General features: G+C 46.7%; 1 protein-coding gene across 2 annotated transcripts in view; it reads left to right on the plus strand.

The window, feature by feature from the left end:
* The window catches only part of CD164L2 (CD164 molecule like 2), a 47,744-nt gene extending 28,623 nt beyond the window's left edge, over positions 1-19,121 (plus strand). The window contains exons 5-6 of one of the 2 annotated variants that reach the window (XM_034413598.3): positions 5,879-6,041; positions 17,549-19,121. In XM_034413598.3, coding sequence (XP_034269489.1) covers positions 5,879-6,041; positions 17,549-17,555 — 170 coding nt within the window. In that variant the 3' untranslated portion in view covers positions 17,556-19,121. Of the gene's footprint in view, positions 1-5,878; positions 6,042-17,405; positions 17,527-17,548 lie in introns of those variants that run through there. The other variant, XM_060691479.2, reaches the window with a different exon arrangement.
* The last annotated feature ends 669 nt before the right edge of the window (positions 19,122-19,790 follow it).

Consider the following 19,790-nt stretch of genomic DNA (forward strand, 5'->3'; position numbering starts at 1 on the left):
GCACCGCCCCCCAGGTCCCATTTTGGGCCTAGGAGGCTTCTCTGCAGCCTTCTGGGAATGAAAACAGGCCGCAAGGAGGCGCACCTCCCCCTGGTGCCCCGTTTTGGGCCTAGGAGGTCTCCCTGCGCTTACCTGGGAACCAAAATGGGGCACATGGGGGGACTCCTGGAAGGGGAGGGGAGGGACAGGGCCAGCCAGCAGTTTAACTACCGGTTTGCTCGAACTGACTGAATCCCATCACTGACCACAGCCAGTCTGTATTATTGTTGTGACATTATGTGTATGCTACCTGTCTCTCGGTGACTCTTGAGACTTCCTAAAATGTCTAACTTTCGTTAAAATCTGGCTATGAGAGAGAATTGGGAAGCAGAGGAAGCAGCCCCCAGCCTGTTCCCTCTCTTACGAAACGTTGGCTTGGCAGATGATCTCACAGCAGCTTTCAAAACACGCAGGCTTGTTGTAATGGCGCCAAGTCTGCAAGGCTCCTGCTGCCTTTCACCACCAACCGCAGGTGGAAATTAAGAGACTTAATAAAAAAAAGATCCCTTCCCCTCTTGGAGGGGCTTGGAAAGCTCTAACCAGACCTGCCCTGCTTGGGTAGCAAAGCTTAAGAAGGCAGGCCAGAGGAAATGGCTTCTTTAATAAAGAAGCCAGCAGGAGATGGATGGGTGCGTACGTTGGAGCAGTGGTGGGTGCTCTCTGGGAGGATGAATCTCCCTGCCGAAACGAAACGAAGCGGAGGCAGCAAGGAGCTTTGGGCTAATTAAAGTGAGAAACTCTATCCCAGAACCTCCTGAATTATTGATCTGCCAGAGGCTCCCTATAGGCCATTGCCTGCGCATTTATCTCAGGGCGCAAGGAGCAGCTTCGGTGGGGCATCCATGCCAGCCTCTCTGGCATGTCCTACTAACCGCCTCGCTTCTTCCTCTGCATTTCCTCTTGGAAGCCTTCCTTCACGCCTAGGCATTTTCCCCGTAGCCATCGGTTTTTTTTTTTGCTGCCTCTGCGTGTAGGATGGATTCTTTCTGGAAGAATCTACTTTCTATTAACCGGGTGTTGGGGATGCAGCAGCTTATAGTTGACTAATATGGGGTGGGTGGCCAGAAGGAGGGGGAGGCGGGGAGGAAGCTTGCAAGGAAAACAACCGAAGCGTTCGCTCTTAAAACCAACCAAGGTGTTGATTTGGCCAAGAAATTCCAAAATCTCGCCCCCCCCCTTGCCCCCCCATCGGCATCATCTAATCTCCTCCACGACCAGGAAACCAGAATTGCTGCATAAAAGAGGTGGTTGGCTCTGGCTTGTTAACTCTGCCAGCAAGGGATTCTTTGCTGAAAACAGATAATGGAAGCCAGCAGCAGAGGCGGCATCGCGAGCGCCTGCCTGCCAAATAAGAATGATTTATTCTACACGATCGGTGCATGTGGCGGTTTATGAAGTTTTAACGAGCAAAACAAACCAAGTTCTCTTAAGCCCCAAATGAGCTTACCACCGCTCTGAATCTGAACTGCTGGAAGAGCTGGAGGGAAAAATAGCCGAGGCACTGAGGGAGGAGTGAGTCTGGGTTTGCCTTCCTTCCATATGGGCCTAATTTAACTTGTACTGGGCAGGGGAAGGGGAAGGAAGGAGAACAATGGGATTCAAAGGAAGCTTGGAGGCCGCTCGCACAAGCCTCCTTTAATCTTATGGTCTGTGTATCGAACTGCCAACTGCAGTCTGCTGGCTAGAAGGTTCCTTTCTCAGCCTATCTGGAGAGCACCTGATGAGGAAGGATGAATGGTCAAAGCCTCCTCCTGGCCATGTTGCATCTGACACCGCTATAGCATCAGTAGCCCTCCAGAGCTTATGAGTTCCACTGTCGTCCTGACTTCTGAAGTACTCGTCCCACTGTCAGTTAGGAAGCTTTGCCTGAAGTTTCACCCAAATCGGCTTCCCAACGTCCTCATTACTTCGTATCCTCTCCTTGAAGCAAAACAGTTACCTCTGTTCCATCTTCTGCATGCCAGCGCATCGCAATGTTGAAAACGGTGGTTTTTTAAAAAATCTTTTTACCCAAGTTTGTCTTCTCTTGGCTTAACAAACTCAAACCCTTCCACTATTTCCTCCCCTTTAAAGTTACCTTCTTCTTCTAGGCCAGGTGCCTTTAAACTTGGCAACTTGTAAGACTCGTAGATTCCTTAGCATGATTGGCTGAGGAATTCTGGCAGTTGAAGTCCACCAGTCTTAAAGTTGTCAAGTTTGGAGAGCCCTGCTTTAAGCAGATTCCAGTTGGTCAGAATCCTTCTTATGTAATGGGGGGAAGAGACATCAGATGAGATGAGGCACGATGGCCCAGTGGTTAGAATGCAGTACTGCAGGCTCCTTCTGCTGACTGCCTGCAATTTGGCAGTTCGAATTTCACCAGGCTCAAGGTTGACTCAGCCTTCTGTCCTTCCGAGTTCAGTAAAATGAGGACCCAGATTGTTGGGGGGCAATAAGCTGACTCTGTAAACTGCTTCAAGGGGGCTGTAAAGCACTGTGAAGGGGTATATAAGTCAAAGTACTATTGCTATTTGTATTGTTACTGTAATCCAGGTAGTCCTTGACTTACAATCTTCATTTAGCAACTGTTCAAGTTTCCAACAGCAATGAAAAAAGTGACTTACAATTGGTCTTTGCACTTATGATTGTTGCAGTGTCTTCACAGTCACATAATTAAAATTCTGGCATTTGGCAACTGGCATTTATTTTATGATGGTTGCACTGTCCCATGAGTGGATCTCGCCATTTGAGACTTTCCTAGCCGGCTTCCAATGAGCAAACAGGGGAGGCCAAATTCACTTAACCACCATATGCTTCACTTAACAGCCAAGGTGATTTGTTTAACAACGGCAGCAAAAAAAAAAAAAGGTTGTAAATTGGACCTGATTCACTAAACAACTGCCCTGCCTAGTAACAGACGGTTTGGTCCCAATTGTGGTCGTAAGTCAAGGACTACCTGGAAACATTTTTTTTTTTAATTTTAAAATATAAACTTTATTGTTTAAAAGAAAGAACATTTAAAAAAAAAACACGTACAAGTTTCTCACAATTGAGAGACAAATTTACATATACAGTACATAAACGTCACCTATTAACTAATTTCCATTATTCTATATAAATATATATATTATATGTAGGTCTTTGGTTATTCGGGTCTTCTCCCACGTAAAATTGGAAGTGTCTTGGCGACGTTTCGACGAAGTCTCATTCGTCATCTTCAGGCTGGTGTTCTCGGCTTCGTGCTTCCAGGAGATTGCTCCTGGAAGCACGAAGCCGAGAACACCAGCCTGAAGATGACGAATGAGACTTCGTCGAAACGTCGCCAAGACACTTCCAATTTTACGTGGGAGAAGACCCGAATAACCAAAGACCTACATACAAACACCCGCGAAAACCTGAGAAAACATATATATTATATATATATATACCTGGAAACATTTTAAATGAGCCACCATGGGGAAAATGGAGCAGGTGCAGATGTCCTTGTAGTAATATATTTGCAGCTCAGAGGCAGTTTGGCAAGGAGAAAGGTAGTAATCTTAGAAATCAATAAATATATGCCTACTTACAATTGGGGATAGCAAGTAATAGCCAAATCACTCTGCTGTTCAGGTGTTTTTATTATTCACTTGGGTAGGCCAGGTAGATCAATCAGAAGGCCTCATGCAGGTGGCTGGTCTGGAGAAGGTTGATTTATGAGAGATGCTAACCGCTATCACACTATCAATTTAGAGACCTTTGCTTGGCGTTCAAGGCAAATCTCCCTTAGGAGAACAAGTTTATTCTGGACTGACAAAATTCAGCAAAATAAGGTGGCAGAATCCTGAGACGATCCCGCAGACTCCCGTTTCTTTCTCACAAGGTGTTGTTTTGTTCCTTGGGTGTGTAACTGTTCAGAAAAAAAGTACATAGTCCTCAACTTAACAACAATTCATTTAGTGATCAAAGTTACAATGGCGTTGAAAAAAGCAACTTATGGCCATTTTTCGCATGACCGTTGCAGCATCCCCATGGTCACCTGATAAAAATTCAAATGCTTGGCCACTGATTCATATTTATGACGGGTGCCTACTGGACCTCTGCAGCTTTTGCAGACTTCTGACAAGCGAAGTCCATGGGGAAATCCAGATTCACTTACCAACCCATGTTACTAACTTAAGAAATGCAACGATTCGCTTAACAAGCGCGGCAAGAAAAGCCATAAAATGGGGGCAAAAGTCACTTAACAAATGTTTCCCTTAGCAAAGTAAACTTTGGGCTCAATTGTGGTCGTGACTCGAGGACTATCTGTACTCCATTCAAAAGGACTTGCTGCTGATTCAGAAGATTCCCACCACTACCACCACCAAAGACAAAGAATAGGAACCTTGGATAGCAATAGCACTCAGACTTATATACCGCTTCACAGTGCTTTTCAGCCCTCTTAAGCAGGTTTACAGAGTCGGCCTATTGCCCCCCAACAATCTGGGTCCTCATTTGGGGATAACATTTAATAGAATCCTAACGATAAGAGGGAAGAGAGAAAAACTGCAGATGCTGCTTGCAAGCTCTCAGAGCTGCTGTGTTTCAAGGGAAAAGCCCAGCTTTCCTGCGACTTCAGATCCCCTGCAACGGAGGTAGCAATCAAGCAGCCCAGCTCCTGGGCACATAATGAGAACAACAGGTGCGGCTTTCATTTGAAACAACAAAGAAATCCCAGGTGCAAAAGCCCTGAGAGATACAGGAGGCACATATCATGAACGGCTGAGACTCAGGAACATTAGTATTGAGGCTCCAGCCCTGAATCTGTTTAGAGAAGCTCTGGCCCAACCTCGGTTACTCCGTCCTAATGAACCCCTGTCAGCCATCCTGTTTATTGGCATTCTTCTTCACTTTGGGGCAAAATATGCTTGGGAGAAAAAGGGTAGATCTGTTTTGAAATCAGTCTCCGTTCTCCAAGGAAATGAAGGGAGGAAAGGAGAGGAGAGAGAGGAGGAGAAAAGAGAAGAGAGGAAAGAGGAGGAGAGGTGGGAGGGGAGGGGAGGAGAGGAGAGGAGAGAGGCAAGAGGAGGGGAGGGGTGACAAGAGGAAAGGGGAGGAAAGAGGGAGGCTAGGAGAGAGGAAAGGGGTGGCACCCCGCCCCTCTCCTCCCCGGAGTCCCCGGGCGGCCCATTTTGAATGCAGGTAAGTACAAGGTGAGTGCGGAGGCTCAGGGAGGGTGAAAAATGGACCTACCAGAAGTTCAGGAAGGCCCTCCAGAGGGCCTCTGGAACCTGGAGAAGCTGTTTTTGCCCTCCCAGAGGCTCAAAAAAAGCCTCCAGAGCCCGGGGAGGGCAAAAATGCCTTCCCCCACCCGCCAACTAGGCCACGCCCACTCAGCAACCGGGCAGAGAACCCCTTGCTAAAATTTTTGATGCCCACCCCTGGTAACCTTCCCATGTTCTCATGTCCTTGAAAGAAGGAGGATATTTCATCTCCCATCATTTCCACCCAGCGTCTACAAATAAAGTTTGGGGAAAGTCCAAGATGAGCTCTCTTGCCTTGTTGCCTCTCAGTCCCTTGGCTTGGTTCCAGTAGTGGGTTTCAATTTTTTTTTACTACCGGTTCTGTGGGTGTGGCTTTGTCGGCGTAGCATGGCTTGGTGGGCGTGGCAGGGGAAAGATACTGTAAAATCTCCATTCCCACCCCACTCCAGGGGAAGGTTACTGCAAAATCCCCATTTCCTCCCGATCAGCTGGGACTCGGGAGGCAGAGACTAGATGGGGGCGGGGCCAGTCAGAATTTTTACTACCGGTTCTCCGAACTACTCAAAATTTCCACTACCAGTTCTCCAGAACTGGTCAGAACTTGCTGAACCCCCCCTCTGCTTGATTCCCTCTAGGCTCGACCACCGGCCCACCAGAAACTCTCCCACCTGAGTTCTACCCTCCTGGCTTCAACTCTGCCAGCTTCATTGGCGGGATTGTCCTGGTGCTCAGCATCCAAGCTGTCGCCTTCTTTGTTTTGAAGTTCCTCCGGTCGAAGGACAACACCTACCAGACGCTGTAAGTTTCCTACAGGACCATTGGGGGGCAGGGTGCCAAGGTAGCGCAGAAAGGGATTGTTAGGCTTTTCAACTAACCAGGTTTCAGAACCATTTGTCAGAAGTGGTGTAGGGTTTCCTGCCAAAGCAGGGGGTTGGACTAGAAGACCTCCAAGGTGCCTTCCAACTCTGTTATTCTGTTCTGTTTCTGTTTCTGTTTCTGTTTCTGTTTCTGTTTCTGTTCTGTTCTATTCTATTCTATTCTATTCTATTCTATTCTATTCTATTCTATTCTATTCTATTCTATTCTATTCTATTCTACTCTACTCTACTCTACCCTACCCTACCCTACCCTACCCTACCCTACCCTACCCTACCCTACTCTACTCTACTCTATTCTAACACAACTGCTGCCTTAGTACGGAGAGGCCAAAATGAGGCAAATGATCTCCAGTTCTCTAAGCACAGAAATGTGGGGGTGGGGGTGGGTTAGGGGGTGTTCTTACGTGGCAAACTTTCTTTTCCTTCTCTTTATTCCCCACACGCAATTTCATTCTCTTTTCTTCCTGCTCCAGCCAGCATTTCCCCATTACAGGTAGTCCTTGACTTACAACCATTTGTTCAAAGTTACGACGTCACCGGAAAAAAAGACCGATGACCGCTTTTCTTTTTTAGTTTAGTTTATTTGATTTGTATACCGCCCTACTCCCGAAGGACTCAACACTTTTCAACACTTAACGACCCTTGTAGCATCCTCATGGTCACGCGATCCAAGTTCAGGCCGCTTGGCAACTGACTCACATTTATGATGGTCGCAGTGTCACGTGGGGGGGTGGGGGGGGTCACGTGATCTCCTTTTGCGGCCTTCAGACAAGCAAAGTCAATGAGGGGGGGAGCCAGATTCACTTAACAACCATGCTACTAACTTAACCAGTGCGGTGATTCGCTGAACAGCGGTGGCAAGAACGGTTGCAAAATGGGGCAAAGCTCACTTAACAGCTGGGTTGCTTAGCAGTGGAAATGTTGGGCTCAATTTTGGTCGTAAGTCGAGGACTACCTGTTCTGGGTCTGTTGGTTCCCCCAAAACTCTGGTCATGTTCACATTAGACTAGGGCTGGATCCTTAGTCTGTTTCTGTTCTTCTAGCTGTAGACTGTACTGTAGAAATGTAGGGATAAATTCCAGCTGAACAGAATCTGCCCTTTAAGGGTAAGAAGGGAGCCATATACTGGTTGGAAGCTTCCCAGCCTGTCCTCACCTTTAAAACCAGGGGTGGGCTTCAAAAATTTTAGCAAGGGGTTCTCTGCCCGGTTGCTGGGTGGGCGTGGCCATGGTGGGCATGGCCTAGTTAGCCTCCTGCACCACGGGGGTGGGTGGGGGCATTTTTGCCCTTCCTGGGCTCTGGAGTCTCTTCTCGAGCCTCCGGGAGGGCAAAAACGGCCTCCCCAGGCTCCAGAGGCCCTCTGGAGATCAGAAACCGTCCCGTTTCTGGCCTTCCTGAACTTCTGGTAGGCCCATTTTTCGCCCTCAATGAGCCTCCGCGTGTGCCCTGCACTTACCTGCATCCAACATGGGCCGCGTAGGGACTCCTGGGAGGGGCGGGGCAGAGTGGGCAGGGCCATGCAGGAGTGGGATTTGGGGATTTTCCGAACTTCACAGGATTTTAGCTAGAGGTTCTTCCGAAACCCTGTGAACCCCCAGCAGCCCACCCCTGTTTAAAACCCACTCAACTCCCTCCAGGGGTGGGTTCTACTTACCTTTACTACTGGTTCGCAATGGGACTGTGCACGTGTGTTTGCTTCGCTCGTGTGCGCGCTCTTCAGCGCATGCGCAGAAGCATTTTTATGATAACAGGGTCAGTGGGCGGAGCCTCCCAACAGGTTTTACTACCGGTTCTATAGAACCGGTGCGAACTGGGGGCAACCCACCTGTGGTGGGTTCCTCCCAGTTCGGCCCAGTTCTCCCGAGCTGGTAGCGGTGACGATATGATGTCACCGAACCGGTTCTGTCCCCAGCCCCCCCCGTGCCCCCCAACCCCCAGCCCCGCGTTATTCTTACCTTTTATTTGGCCCCATCCCCAATCTATTGCTGCCTCCTGAGTCCCCGCTGATGGCTAGAGGGAAAAAAACTGTTTAAACTCTTGCTGCGGGGCTTCAAAGGGCCACCCTACACTTGATCGGTGTTAAAAGAAAACAAATGAGTAGATCAGTGCCTGCAAAAATACATGAGTAGATCAGTGTCTGCAAAAATACATGAGTAGATCAGTGCCTGCAAAAATACATGAGTAGATCAGTGCCTGCAAAAATACATGAGTAGATCAGTGCCTGCAAAAATACATGAGTAGATCAGTGCCTGCAAAAATATGAGAGTAGATCAGTGCCTGCAAAAATATATGAGTAGATCAGTGCTTGCAAAAATACATGAGTAGATCAGTGCCTGCAAAAAATAAATGGGTAGATCGGTACCCATTCACCCAAGCAGTTAAAAGCCTGGTAGACCAGTACCTCTGCTAAATCCTAAATAATTGTCACATGACCATCAAGCCACGCCCACAAAATAAGCCACACCCACAGAACCTACCCCTGCAACCCACCACTGACTCCCCTCCTCCACCCCCCCATTCCCCCCCCCCACATCTTTTCCAGTGCCATCTCATTGCCTGCTTCCTACAATTTCCAGCAGGAAATTGCACAAAAGTTGGTTGGGAATTTTGAACCTTGTACTCCAATTCTCAACAACAGCATCAAGCTGGGAAGGCTGATCTTTTTTAAAAAAAAAAAAAACACCTTTGCTTAGCGATGCAGTTGAAGGTAATGGTGTCCTTTGCTTTTTAAACCCTGAGATAAAGGATGAGCTAGCTAGGAATTTGGTCCAAGGAAGGAATCTGCAGCAAGATAAGGCAATGTAATTATTTCTCCCCCAAAGCTTGACTCCTGATTCGTTTTGCTTTTAATGTTCCATCCTTGCTGCTCTTCCCTTCCGGCCTCCTTAAGCAGGTGACTTTGCTGCCTAGCCAGCCCAGCACAATAATTCTAGACACTGAAATCCTTCATCGCTAACTGGCATGATTGTGGCCATACGCAAATCTTCCCCGGGTTCTAAATGAGGCACATGGCCCATTTGTGCTTAATGGATTGTTGAATCATCGCAGGCTTACCTCAGAAGGAGTTTGTCTGACCTTCTTGCGGGAAGGAAGCTAACTAGTGGCATAGGATCAGGGATGGGAGGCTGGGGGTTCGCAGGGGTTCGGGAGAACCTCTAGCTAAGATTCTGTGCAGTTCGGAGAACCCTCAAATCCCACTCCTGGCTCGCCCCGCCCACCCAGCTCTGCCCCTCCCAGGAGTCCCCACACGGCCCCTTTTTGGGTGCAGGGCACGCACAGAGGCTCGGGGAGGGTGAAAAACGGGCCTACTGGAAGTTCCTGTTTCCGGCCTCCAGAGGGCCTCCGGAGCCTGGGGAGACTGTTTTCGCCCTCCCGGAGGCTGGAGGAAAGACTCTGGAGCCTGGGGAGGGCAAAAATGACCCCCTTGCCATGGTGCAGGAGGCCGACTAGCAACCCAGCAACCGGGCAGAGAACCCCTTGCTAAAATTTTTGAAGCCCACCCCTGCATAGGATTAATAAGTAAATAATAAGCAATAAATAAGGTAATCCAGCAATAAGGGAAGGTTCCTCTCCAGAGTTGGTGGTTGGATTCTGTTGGATCAACCATGGGCAGTAATGATGAAGGCTGAAGTCCAATGGCTTTGGGAGCATTAGAGATGTCTTCAAATATGACTTGAGATCATTCATATTCCAAGAGAAAGGGTGATTGTCTTGTTGTTCAAACCCTACACAGGGTAACTATTTCACAAATTGAATATTAATCCTTAAAATATAAAATGAATGGAGGGGGGACAGTTCTGGCAGCCTTCCTTGTTAATACCACTTTATAATGCTTTGGTAAGGCCACCCTTGGAATCCTGCATCCAGTGTTGGTCGCCACGATGTAGAAAAGATGTTGGGACTCTAGAAAGAGTGCAGAGAAGAGCAACAAAGATGATTAGGGGACTGGAGGCTAAAACATATGAAGAACAGTTGCTGGAATTGGGTATGTCTAGTTTGATGAAAAGAAGGACTAGGGGAGACATGACAGCAGTGTTCCAATATCTCAGGGGTAGCCACAAAGAAGAGGGAGTCAAACTATTCTCCAAAGCACCTGATCGTAGGACAAGAAGCAATGGGTGGAAACTAATCAAGGAGAGAAGCAACTTAGAACTAAGGAGAAATTTTCTGACAGTTAGAACAATTAATCAGTGGAACTACTTGCCTCCAGAAGTTGTGAATGCTCCAACACTGGAAGTTTTTAAGAAGATGTTGGATAACCATTTGTCTGAAGTGATGTAGGGCTTCCTGCCTAAGCAGGGGGTTGGACTAGAAGACCTCCAAGGTCCCTTCCAACTCTGTTATTCTGTATTCCCTAAAATGTGACCACTTAAGAGCTCTTGAAACCTTCTTCTCCTTTCACAGGTAAGGGAATCTTATAGTCCTCTACTCTGTCTTCTTTTACCCTCTGGAATTTTAACTTACTCTTTCAAACTAAGTTGATCTGTTATTTCGATGTTTTCTCCTGTTTAACTCCTTAATATTGACTCTAAAACAAAAATCTACGTTCTCCCTGTTCCTGTTAAATTTTGCAATGATTACAGTTATGGAAAGTGCTCAACCTGTGACCAACCTGTGTTCTTATTTGCTTAGAAAATACAGGTAGTCCTTGACTTACAACCATTCATTTAATGACTGTCTGAAGTTACAACATCACTGAGAAAAGTCAAATTTCCAATTTCACACTTATGACAGTCGCAGCCATCCCCATGGTCACAACATGAACAAGTATGGATGCTTAACAACCAACTCACATTTATGACGGTTGCAGTATCCCGGGGTCATGTGATCACATTTTGAGACCTTCTGACAAGCAAAGTCAATGGGGAAGCCAGATTTGCTTAGCAATCCTGTTACCAACTTAAAAACTCAGTGATTCACTTAACAACTCTGGCAAAAAGGCCATAAAATGGGGCAAAACCCACTTAACTTAGCAGTGGAAATTTGGGGCTCAATTATATTTGTAAGTCGAGGACTATCTGTAAGTATAGAGAGTGCGATTAAAGGGATATTGGTTTGGAAGTTTTTGTGTGTTGTACTATATTATATCATAACATGTCCATTTTCCCCACTTCTTTTTCCCATGCTTATCAGAGGGGAGAACCAGCAGTAGGTGTAGAAGTGTGTGTGTGTGTGTTTGTGTGTGAATCACCAGGGAAGTTAAGGGCTGCCGCCAGAACCAAGAAAACCCATTCACTCTTTTCATAGATCACTATTTAGACTTATCCTTCAGAATCATAAAGACTGTAGGGCAGTTTGAATACATTGAATATACAATGATGGCGCATTTCCTGTATGATGGGCATATAGAAAAATACCATGTCCTAGGAGAGAGAATTCCTGAAACTGTTAAATCTTTTGTTTGTAGAGATATAGGGTAATGCAGGTAGCAGAACATTATTTCCTTCTGATGGAAGAATTTATCTTTGGAGACTCTCAATTCAGATCTTTATTGTCAGTGCACAACATATGTACAATGAGATTGGTTGAGCTCCCTCCCTTAACTTGTTCTCTCTTGCTCTGTGTGAAGAAGGATATGGACAATTTTGAACTGAATAGAGTTCATCATTCAATCGATTTGTGTATGCATGTAAAAACACACAATCATCTTATTCTGTTATCTTTAGAAAGTATGGACCTTCCTTGCCCAAAATCAAGAGTGTAGAGCTGTGATGGCGAACCTATGGCACACGTGCCCAAAGTGGCACGCAAAGCCATGTCACCCAGCACGCGTGACCTTGCCTGTTTGTCTTCTGGGTTTTTGGCGAGCATGCACTTGCGACGATCAGCTGTCCTTCGCATGCGGCAGTGCCGAAAACTGGTGTGTGCATGCGCGCCAGCCAGCTGATTGTCAGGTGTGCACATGCACCAGAACCCGGAAATTCAGCTTTTCTGGAGCACGATCCCTTTGCATGCACATGCGTGCCAGCCTGTGCATTTGCACCGGCCAGCTGATCGTTGGGCGTGTATGCGTGCCAGAACCTAAAAGTTCAGCTTTTCCAGAGTGCTGCTCCAACAAGTGCACCTGTGCGTGCGTGATGTTTCCGTGCGGTTTACCATCACTGGTGTAGAGTGAAAACTGTTCAGAAGTGACCAGAGTCGGCCTCTGTATCCTATTTGGCCTGAATGTAGAGTTCATGACTTGAGAGGAGCACAGCCTAATAAGAAACTGACCTTTTTGCTACCAAAAATCACGGAAAAGAGGTGAATTGATCAGTGAATGGAGCAGCCACTGCCTGCTGCCCAGCCTCCAAAGAGGAAACGAATGGCGAAATGGGAAATAAATAACACTGACCTGGAGAGTATAAATTCTATTCTGCTTTGTCTGCCACTTAGTGAGGGCATCAAGAACATTCGTTGCGTGTTTGAAAACTCTGAGCCAAGCTCTGAGACTAGCAAGGTACCATCGCACATGCAGTTCCCAGACAGATCTTTTGCTCTTATTGTGGTGAAAGTGGGGAGTTGGACCTCCAAGTGATATATTGAAGTAAAAATCCTAGCAACCACAATGAGCATTGCCTATGGTGAGTTGTAGGCCACCAACGCTTACAGGACATGTTCCCCATCTTGTTCTGCCATACGATTCACATCATGAAAACGATCATTTGAGATGTTTGAAGGGTGCCACTTTAGGGAAAACCGATGCATGGATTTCTTTGCGTGTGGTTGACAAACTAAATGGCTGAGAACCATTAATGCTGTCAAGTCTCCATAGTGACTCTTGAATTCTGTCCTCAGAATCAGTGGTTGACTTCCCACTCGGTTTTCATAGCTATTTAACTGAAGAATAGGAGAAAAGCGGAGGATCATAATGTCCTATGCTTTAGAAAAAGAAACATTTATATTCTTAAAGTCAGGGAGTGATGGTGGAAGTTCTGGATAGGGTGTTCTTAAAGCAGAAGGTGGACTTTGAGATCGTGGGATTTAATTTAACCCACTTAAAACATCCAGCTATATACGGAGGACCAAATATATCTCCTTACTGCCTTCAATCAATGTAATTCAGTTTAGCATCTAAAAACAACCCAGTTTGCATTTGATGACGTGATTCATCAATTCACGAGCATTTTGTCTTCATATCTACGAGGCGTTTTTGCACCTCCCCCAATGACTTTCTTGAACCTTGGAGAATTCTTCCTACATTTCCTCTTCTAGTTTCCAATATTATTTATAAAACTTTCCAGTCCCTTTTTTTCTGGGCCAATACCCATTTGCTTAATTAGCCCTCAAGTTGCTGCAAGAACCAGCTTTAATACTTTAATAATTAGGGCATGTTGGGAAGCACCCAACTTGGTGCAGACCAATGTTGCTATCAAAGCTTCCATGGAGTGAACTCTTCTCAAGCACTTCCTTCTTGAAATCATCCTGATTTGGATGTGGTCCTTTCCTTTCCAATAACCAGAATTGTACCGTTGATTTTAACGGCTGCTCGAACTGAGGAATTACCACTAGAGCTCTTGAGAGATAAACATTCTACTTTGAAAACCATCCTTGGCAGCAGCTGGATTCCTTAGTAAGCCATTGGTGTTTCTAAAAAAAAAATGGGCAGATCTGAAACTGGCTGCAGATGAGACAGCAGACCAGCTTAAAAACTAAGCTACGCGCTTGACTTCAGAATACCAAAAAGGAGTAGCCAATTCTTTCTCCTCCGTTTGTCGGAAGTACCAATTGCAAGACCTGGCCATTTAAAAATATAGTTTAAAAAGTTTCTTTCTTTTTGGTCTCTTGCTTAACGAATTCATGCTTTTAATCTTCCCAACAGCCAGAGTTCTCTGGAGAGATTACAGAGCAGTTGAAAGCATACCCCCACCTCTTTTTTCAGTCCCAAAAAGCTTGCAGGCTCTGCGGTGAATGGATATGGGGAGGGGAGGTGCTCCAGCTGCCTGCTCTTTATCCAACCAGTTGAGGGATGCTGAGTCTTCATGCTGGGTCTCGTTTGGGTTGCTGTGTGACTTTTGTGCTGTTGAAGCTTTCTTGGGGAGGTGGGGGGGGGAGGTGGGGTTCAGCGGGAAGGATTGGAGGGAGAGAGGTTAATTGAGTGCTATTTGCCATCTTGAGTGAAGACTTGTGATCCTGACTTTTGAATTAAAGCTTGTGGGAGTTTCCTTTATCCAGGACTTCTGATGCTCCTCAGTGCGTCGTTGTTGGGCAGCCTTGTGCACTAAAGTAGGAGCGCCTTATAAGGTCTCTCCTGCCGAGAAACGTCGATGCCGGAAGTGGTGATGTTTTCCAGGAAAGCCAAGAAGTTGTATGTGGGATCCTCTCTCAGGAAAGGTCTTTGGTGTCCCATCTTTTTCTGGGTGGAGAAGAACAGAAAACGCTTGTGGAAGAGATGGCTTCAAGACGATTGTGGGGGAGGGGGGGTTTCCCAGCAGCTGCACAAGAGGAAGTCATACTTCAGGGAAGGACATCAGCAGGGGTGGGCTTCAAAAGGTTTAGCAAGGGGTTCTCTGCCCAGTTGCTGGTGGGCATGGCCTAGTCAGCTTCCTGCACCACGGCGGGGTGGGGTCATTTTTGCCCTCCCTAGGCTCCGGAGGTTTTTCTTGAGCCTCCGGGAGGGTGAAAATGGCCTCCCCGGGCTCCAGAGGCCCTTCCCGAATTTCCGGTAGGCCTGTTTTTCACCTTCCCTGGGCCTTCACACGCGCCATGCACTTACCTGCATCCAAAACGGGCCATGTGGGGACTCCTGGGAGGGGCGGGGTGGGCAGGGCCAGCCAGGAGTGGGATTTGGGGGTTCTCCGAACTGCCCAGAATTTAATTAGAGGTTCTCCTGAACTCCTGGGAACCCCCAGCAGCCCACCCTGGACATCAGGCTTAGTGCAACCCCTAACTATGCTCAATATTACTTTCTCTACCACAACTCAGAGCAGAATATTATCACTAGTAGTGAAGCCATGTCATGACTCAGTAGAACACATCTGTTTTTCCTTGAGAGCTGTCTTGTTTTCCTTTGCTCTCCTCTCCACTCGGTGCATACGCGCATCTGGGATGGGCCCCATCTGTTCCTCCCCTTCACTCAGCTCAGGCCCCAAGGATAGCTGCCTCTCCACCTGGGGGAGGATGGAAGGCCCCGGCTCTGCCTTCAATGCTGTTTTCTCATCAGAGCCTTCCAAAGGCTCCAAAGCTGGCCCAGGCTCTCCCTCCATCTCCTCCTCGTCTGACTCTGCAGCTAGCTCTGCTGGCAGCTGACGGGCCATAGCAATAACATGCTCTCTCCAAACAAACTGCATGATGGCTCAGGATGATAAACTAATTCACCCAGCACACTAAGGCCACTGATCCCCAGGCACCTACAGTAGAGTAGGGAAGCTCAAAGAGCTCAAGGCATTGGGTACAGTATACACTAAAGAAGGAGGGTAGGGCTTTAATCATAGGGCTGTAGCTATTTTACTTATTAATTGGGTATATCTAGTCTAATGAAAAGAAGAACTAGAGGTGACAACGATAGCAATCTTCCAATACTTGAGGGGCTTTCACAGAGAAGTTTAAGTTTTATTGTCATTGTATGTCTATACACAGTAGACCCATACAACGAAATTCACTTAACACCCAAAGACCAGGCCCAACTGAGCTCTGGTGGCTCAGCAGACTAATTAACATCCATTTACATCTGCTGCCTGCAATTACTGCAAGTTTGAATCTCACCAGGCTCAAGGTTGACTCAGCCTTCCATCCTTTCTAAGGTAGGTAAAATGAGGACCCAGATTATGGGGGCAATAAGCTGACTTTGTATAAATATACAAAAGTAGGAAGGCTATTGCTTAATGCATTGTAAGCCGCCCTGAGTCTCCGGAGAAGGGCGGCATATAAATCAAATTAAAAAAAATCCCATACATAACAATTCCCAAATACACCCCCACCCACCACAAATTCCCCACCCCTGAACCACCCAAACATCCATACAACAGACCAAGTAATGTGTCCAACAGCTCACTGATGGTAGCCCTTTAGTTCAATGTTGAGTGCAATTGTAGCTCTGGGATAAAAACTACTCAGAAGACGTGTGGCCCGAGTTTTAATTGTTCTACATCTTCTGCCAGAAGGCAACAGTCCAAAAAGATTGTAAGCAGGATGGGAAGAGTCTCTGAGGGGGTCAACCTGTTCTCCAAAGCACCTGAAGGGCAGGACAAGAAGCAATGGATGGGAACTAATCAAGGAGAGAACCAACCTAGAATTAAGGTGGAAATTTCCTGACAGAACAGTTAACCAGTGGAATGCCTTGCTTCCAGAAATTATGGGTGCTCCATCACTGGAGGTTTTTAAGTAGAGATTGGACAGACATTTGTTTGAAATGGTCTAGGGCAGTGATGGCAAATCTTTTAGACACCGAGTGCCCAAACTGCATGAGTGCGCATGCCCAAACTGAAAGGTGTGCACATGTGAACATGTGCATGCACAGGCATGCACGCATGCGCAGCAGAGACCCAAAGACCAGCTGGCTGGCAGGAAGCGGGGCATCCTAACAACGGCAGTGCGGCAAGAGGTAAGATCTTTTTCTTTCGAGAGCTTCTGTTTCATCGTTTGCAGAGAAACAGAAGCTCACGAAAGAAACGCCACGGAGATCTGACCTGGGGCGACAGCGCTCATGCCAGCGGAGAAGGCTCTGCATGCCACCTCTGACACGTGTGCCATAGGTCTAGGGTTTCCTGCTTAAGCAGGGGGTTGGACTTGTTCCTTCCAACTCTATTATTCTGTTATCTGCCCCCTGCCATGGATGTCCTTATGTTAAACCCGACCCACAATGCAGCCTTGCATACTTTGCTCTCTCCTTTTATTGGAAGAAAGGAAAAATAAACCTAATCTGAAGATAGTCAAGACCAAGTTGATTTGCCCCAAGTTCTGTTTTTGTCTTACCATATAATTCCCCTCGGTAGCTTCTAAATAAATGGATGGCGCGGCATCTTTGAATTTGGTTTGACAAACCAACCATTTTGATTCCTTGATTTCATCATCGATATGCAAAAGTGAGGAGTTTTCACTACCTCTCTTCAGCAAGAGATCTGGTCATGGACCTTTTAGATCCACTAAATTAGGTCCACTAAATTTTAGGTCCACTAAATTTTGGATTTTGTCAAAATCCAAGCCAGTGAGATTTTCCCAATCTTGGGAGAGATTATTTCAGACAGGGAATTCACAGGTACCTTTTCAGCACATAAAAGAGATGATTCGTGAAAAATGGACATTTGGGTGAAGTACACTTCTTCTGTTTCCAACTATTGCAAGTTTTGCTTTCTCTCTTTTGCAGATACAGGTCCTATTTCTAGCAAACTCGAGAGGAGGAGCTTTTTTGTGGGCATGTAAGCTAACTAGCTTAAGGTTCAACCTTGTATTCTGACCCGGTGAAGTGTTTTTTTCCTTCCTTTCCTTTCCTTTGCTCCATCGCATTAGGATCTAAAGGCTGATCTCCAGGGAGATGTTTTGACGTATTATCGTTTTGGCTGGAAGATCACTTGGAGAAGATGCCGGTTTGGCCATGTTTGGAAGCCAGGACATTCTCTTTCCATCTGGTGGAACGTCCAAAGGAGATAATCTTAAAAAATCTGCACCTCAGCACCCTGTTACCAAGCACACCGTGCTTGGCTTGGAGATATGGCTCCTCTAGACTCGATGCAGATGTGGTAATGTATACGGTGTAAATGCATATCCACAAGACCAAACTTCGAGCTGCAGGAAACTTCATCTGCTTGACTGCGGATGTATATAACTCAGATTAAGCATCTCTTCAACCAACTGGACTTTTTTCTTTATGGTCATCTCTTCATTGTAATTATTCACATTCTAATCCCAGAAAAAGCCTTTGATCTCTTTCTCGATACGACGGATGAAGTCCTGACTTTGCATCTTAGGAATTTACTTTAACTCTTGAAATCTTTTTTTCTGACCTTTTTTAAATTTCTTTCCTGATATTGTAAGCAGTGCTACAACAGAACAATATACACAGTTCACACATTCACAGATTAGGTTGCTAATCCTTTAAAAAAAAAAATACCTGGCAGTCCTAAGGATTAACAACATGATCTGCTAGTTTTAGCCAGATCAAAGCATGTTCCTGCTTTCTAGCAAAGCTAAACCGCGCGGCATAGTTGATTCCCCCGCCGTGGCTGTTCTACTTACCTTCCCAAGCCTCCTTTTGGTGCATGCTGCGCGTGTGTGCATGTGCAGTACGCGCCATAAGGAGCCTTGGGATGGTAAGTAGAACAGCGGGAGGGAGGGATCAGCTATGCCGTGCAGTTTAGCTTCACTAGAAAGCAGGATTTCCTACTTTCTAACAAAACTAAACCATGCGGCACAGCTGATCATCGGAGCATAGCTTTCTTTAACTACCAGTTTGCCTGAACTGGTAGCTTTTTTCCCCCTACCAGTTCGACCGAACCGGTAGTTTTTATCACTACCAGTTTGCCTGAACCAGAGCGAACTGGTAGCATTTCACCCCTCGTTTTAGCTATGATGTCAGTGTAAAACTTTTTTTTCTTAAAAAAAAAAATGTGAGTGCCCCATTCCAGCCTCTCCCCTGATTACTCAAATGTTTGTTTTTCAAATCTAACGGCAAACGTGGAATAGTTGCGCAACCTGAACTGCTTCGATACATGTCGATTTAGCCAGTCGCTTTTTCGATATAGGTACCTTATTCAGAGGTTAAAATGCTTGGGTTCCTGGTGTTAAATCGATTGTGCAGAAAGGCAAGGGGTCTCCTTCACACGTATGTTGTTTTCTGATGGAGGAATTGCAGGCCACGGGAGCAGAAACCCAGCAGGCTTTGTGTAACCCAACGGAAATTCAGCTTCAGTTGAGCTTCTCTGAAATTGCCTGCTTATTTAAGAATGGATCCTTGAAAGCACCTGTCCTTTAGTACCTTTTCGAGAAGCAGAGGGATCCCTTGCTACAAACCGGCAGTGAAAGTGGAGGGGAGGGGGGAGGAAAAAACAAGCAGCTTTTTCAAATAAAATGCAATATTTATGGAGACCGTGTGTGCTCGTCTTTATATATACAGAAACATTGCGTTGGTCATCAATAGGAACCTCAGGAAAGACAAAAAAGGTGCAGCTTAAAAGACTAAACCAGCGATGGCTAATCTTTTTCTTGTCATGTGCCGAAAGCATGTGTGCGTGCCGGCACCCATAATGCAATGCTTGGGGGCCCTGCACATGTACGTATGACTCCACACGCCCCCACATGCATGCGCACGTGACCCCCCCCGCCCCCCGTTTTCAGCCTAGCAGGCCTCCCTGCAGCGTCCTGGGCCCAAAAATGGGCTGCCCCCCCAAAAAAACCTCCATTTTTGGCCTAGCAGGCCTCCCTGTAGCCTCCTGGGCCCAAAAACAGGCACGCCGCATCGCTCCGCCCTCCCTCGCACATGCACACGCGTCTCATGCATGCCCTCTGCCCCCCCCGCACATCCCAAAAATCAGCTGGCTGGCGGGAGGTGCGCATGCACAATGGAGCTGAGCTGGGCAACAGCTCATGTGCCCACAGAGAGGGCTCTGTTTGCCAGTGCCATAGGTTCGCCATCATGGTCCGAAGTGATTCTGAAGATTGGCTCGCTATTAACGTTCATCTCCGACAAATGAATTTGTATCATGTTGTGGGTCATTTTTTTCTCCCTCAGGGTTTCCTTTTTACGAACTTGCAT

Source organism: Pantherophis guttatus, chromosome 10 (genome assembly GCF_059756535.1).
Source record: "Pantherophis guttatus breed Tessera chromosome 10, ASM5975653v1, whole genome shotgun sequence".
NCBI lineage: Eukaryota > Metazoa > Chordata > Lepidosauria > Squamata > Colubridae > Pantherophis > Pantherophis guttatus.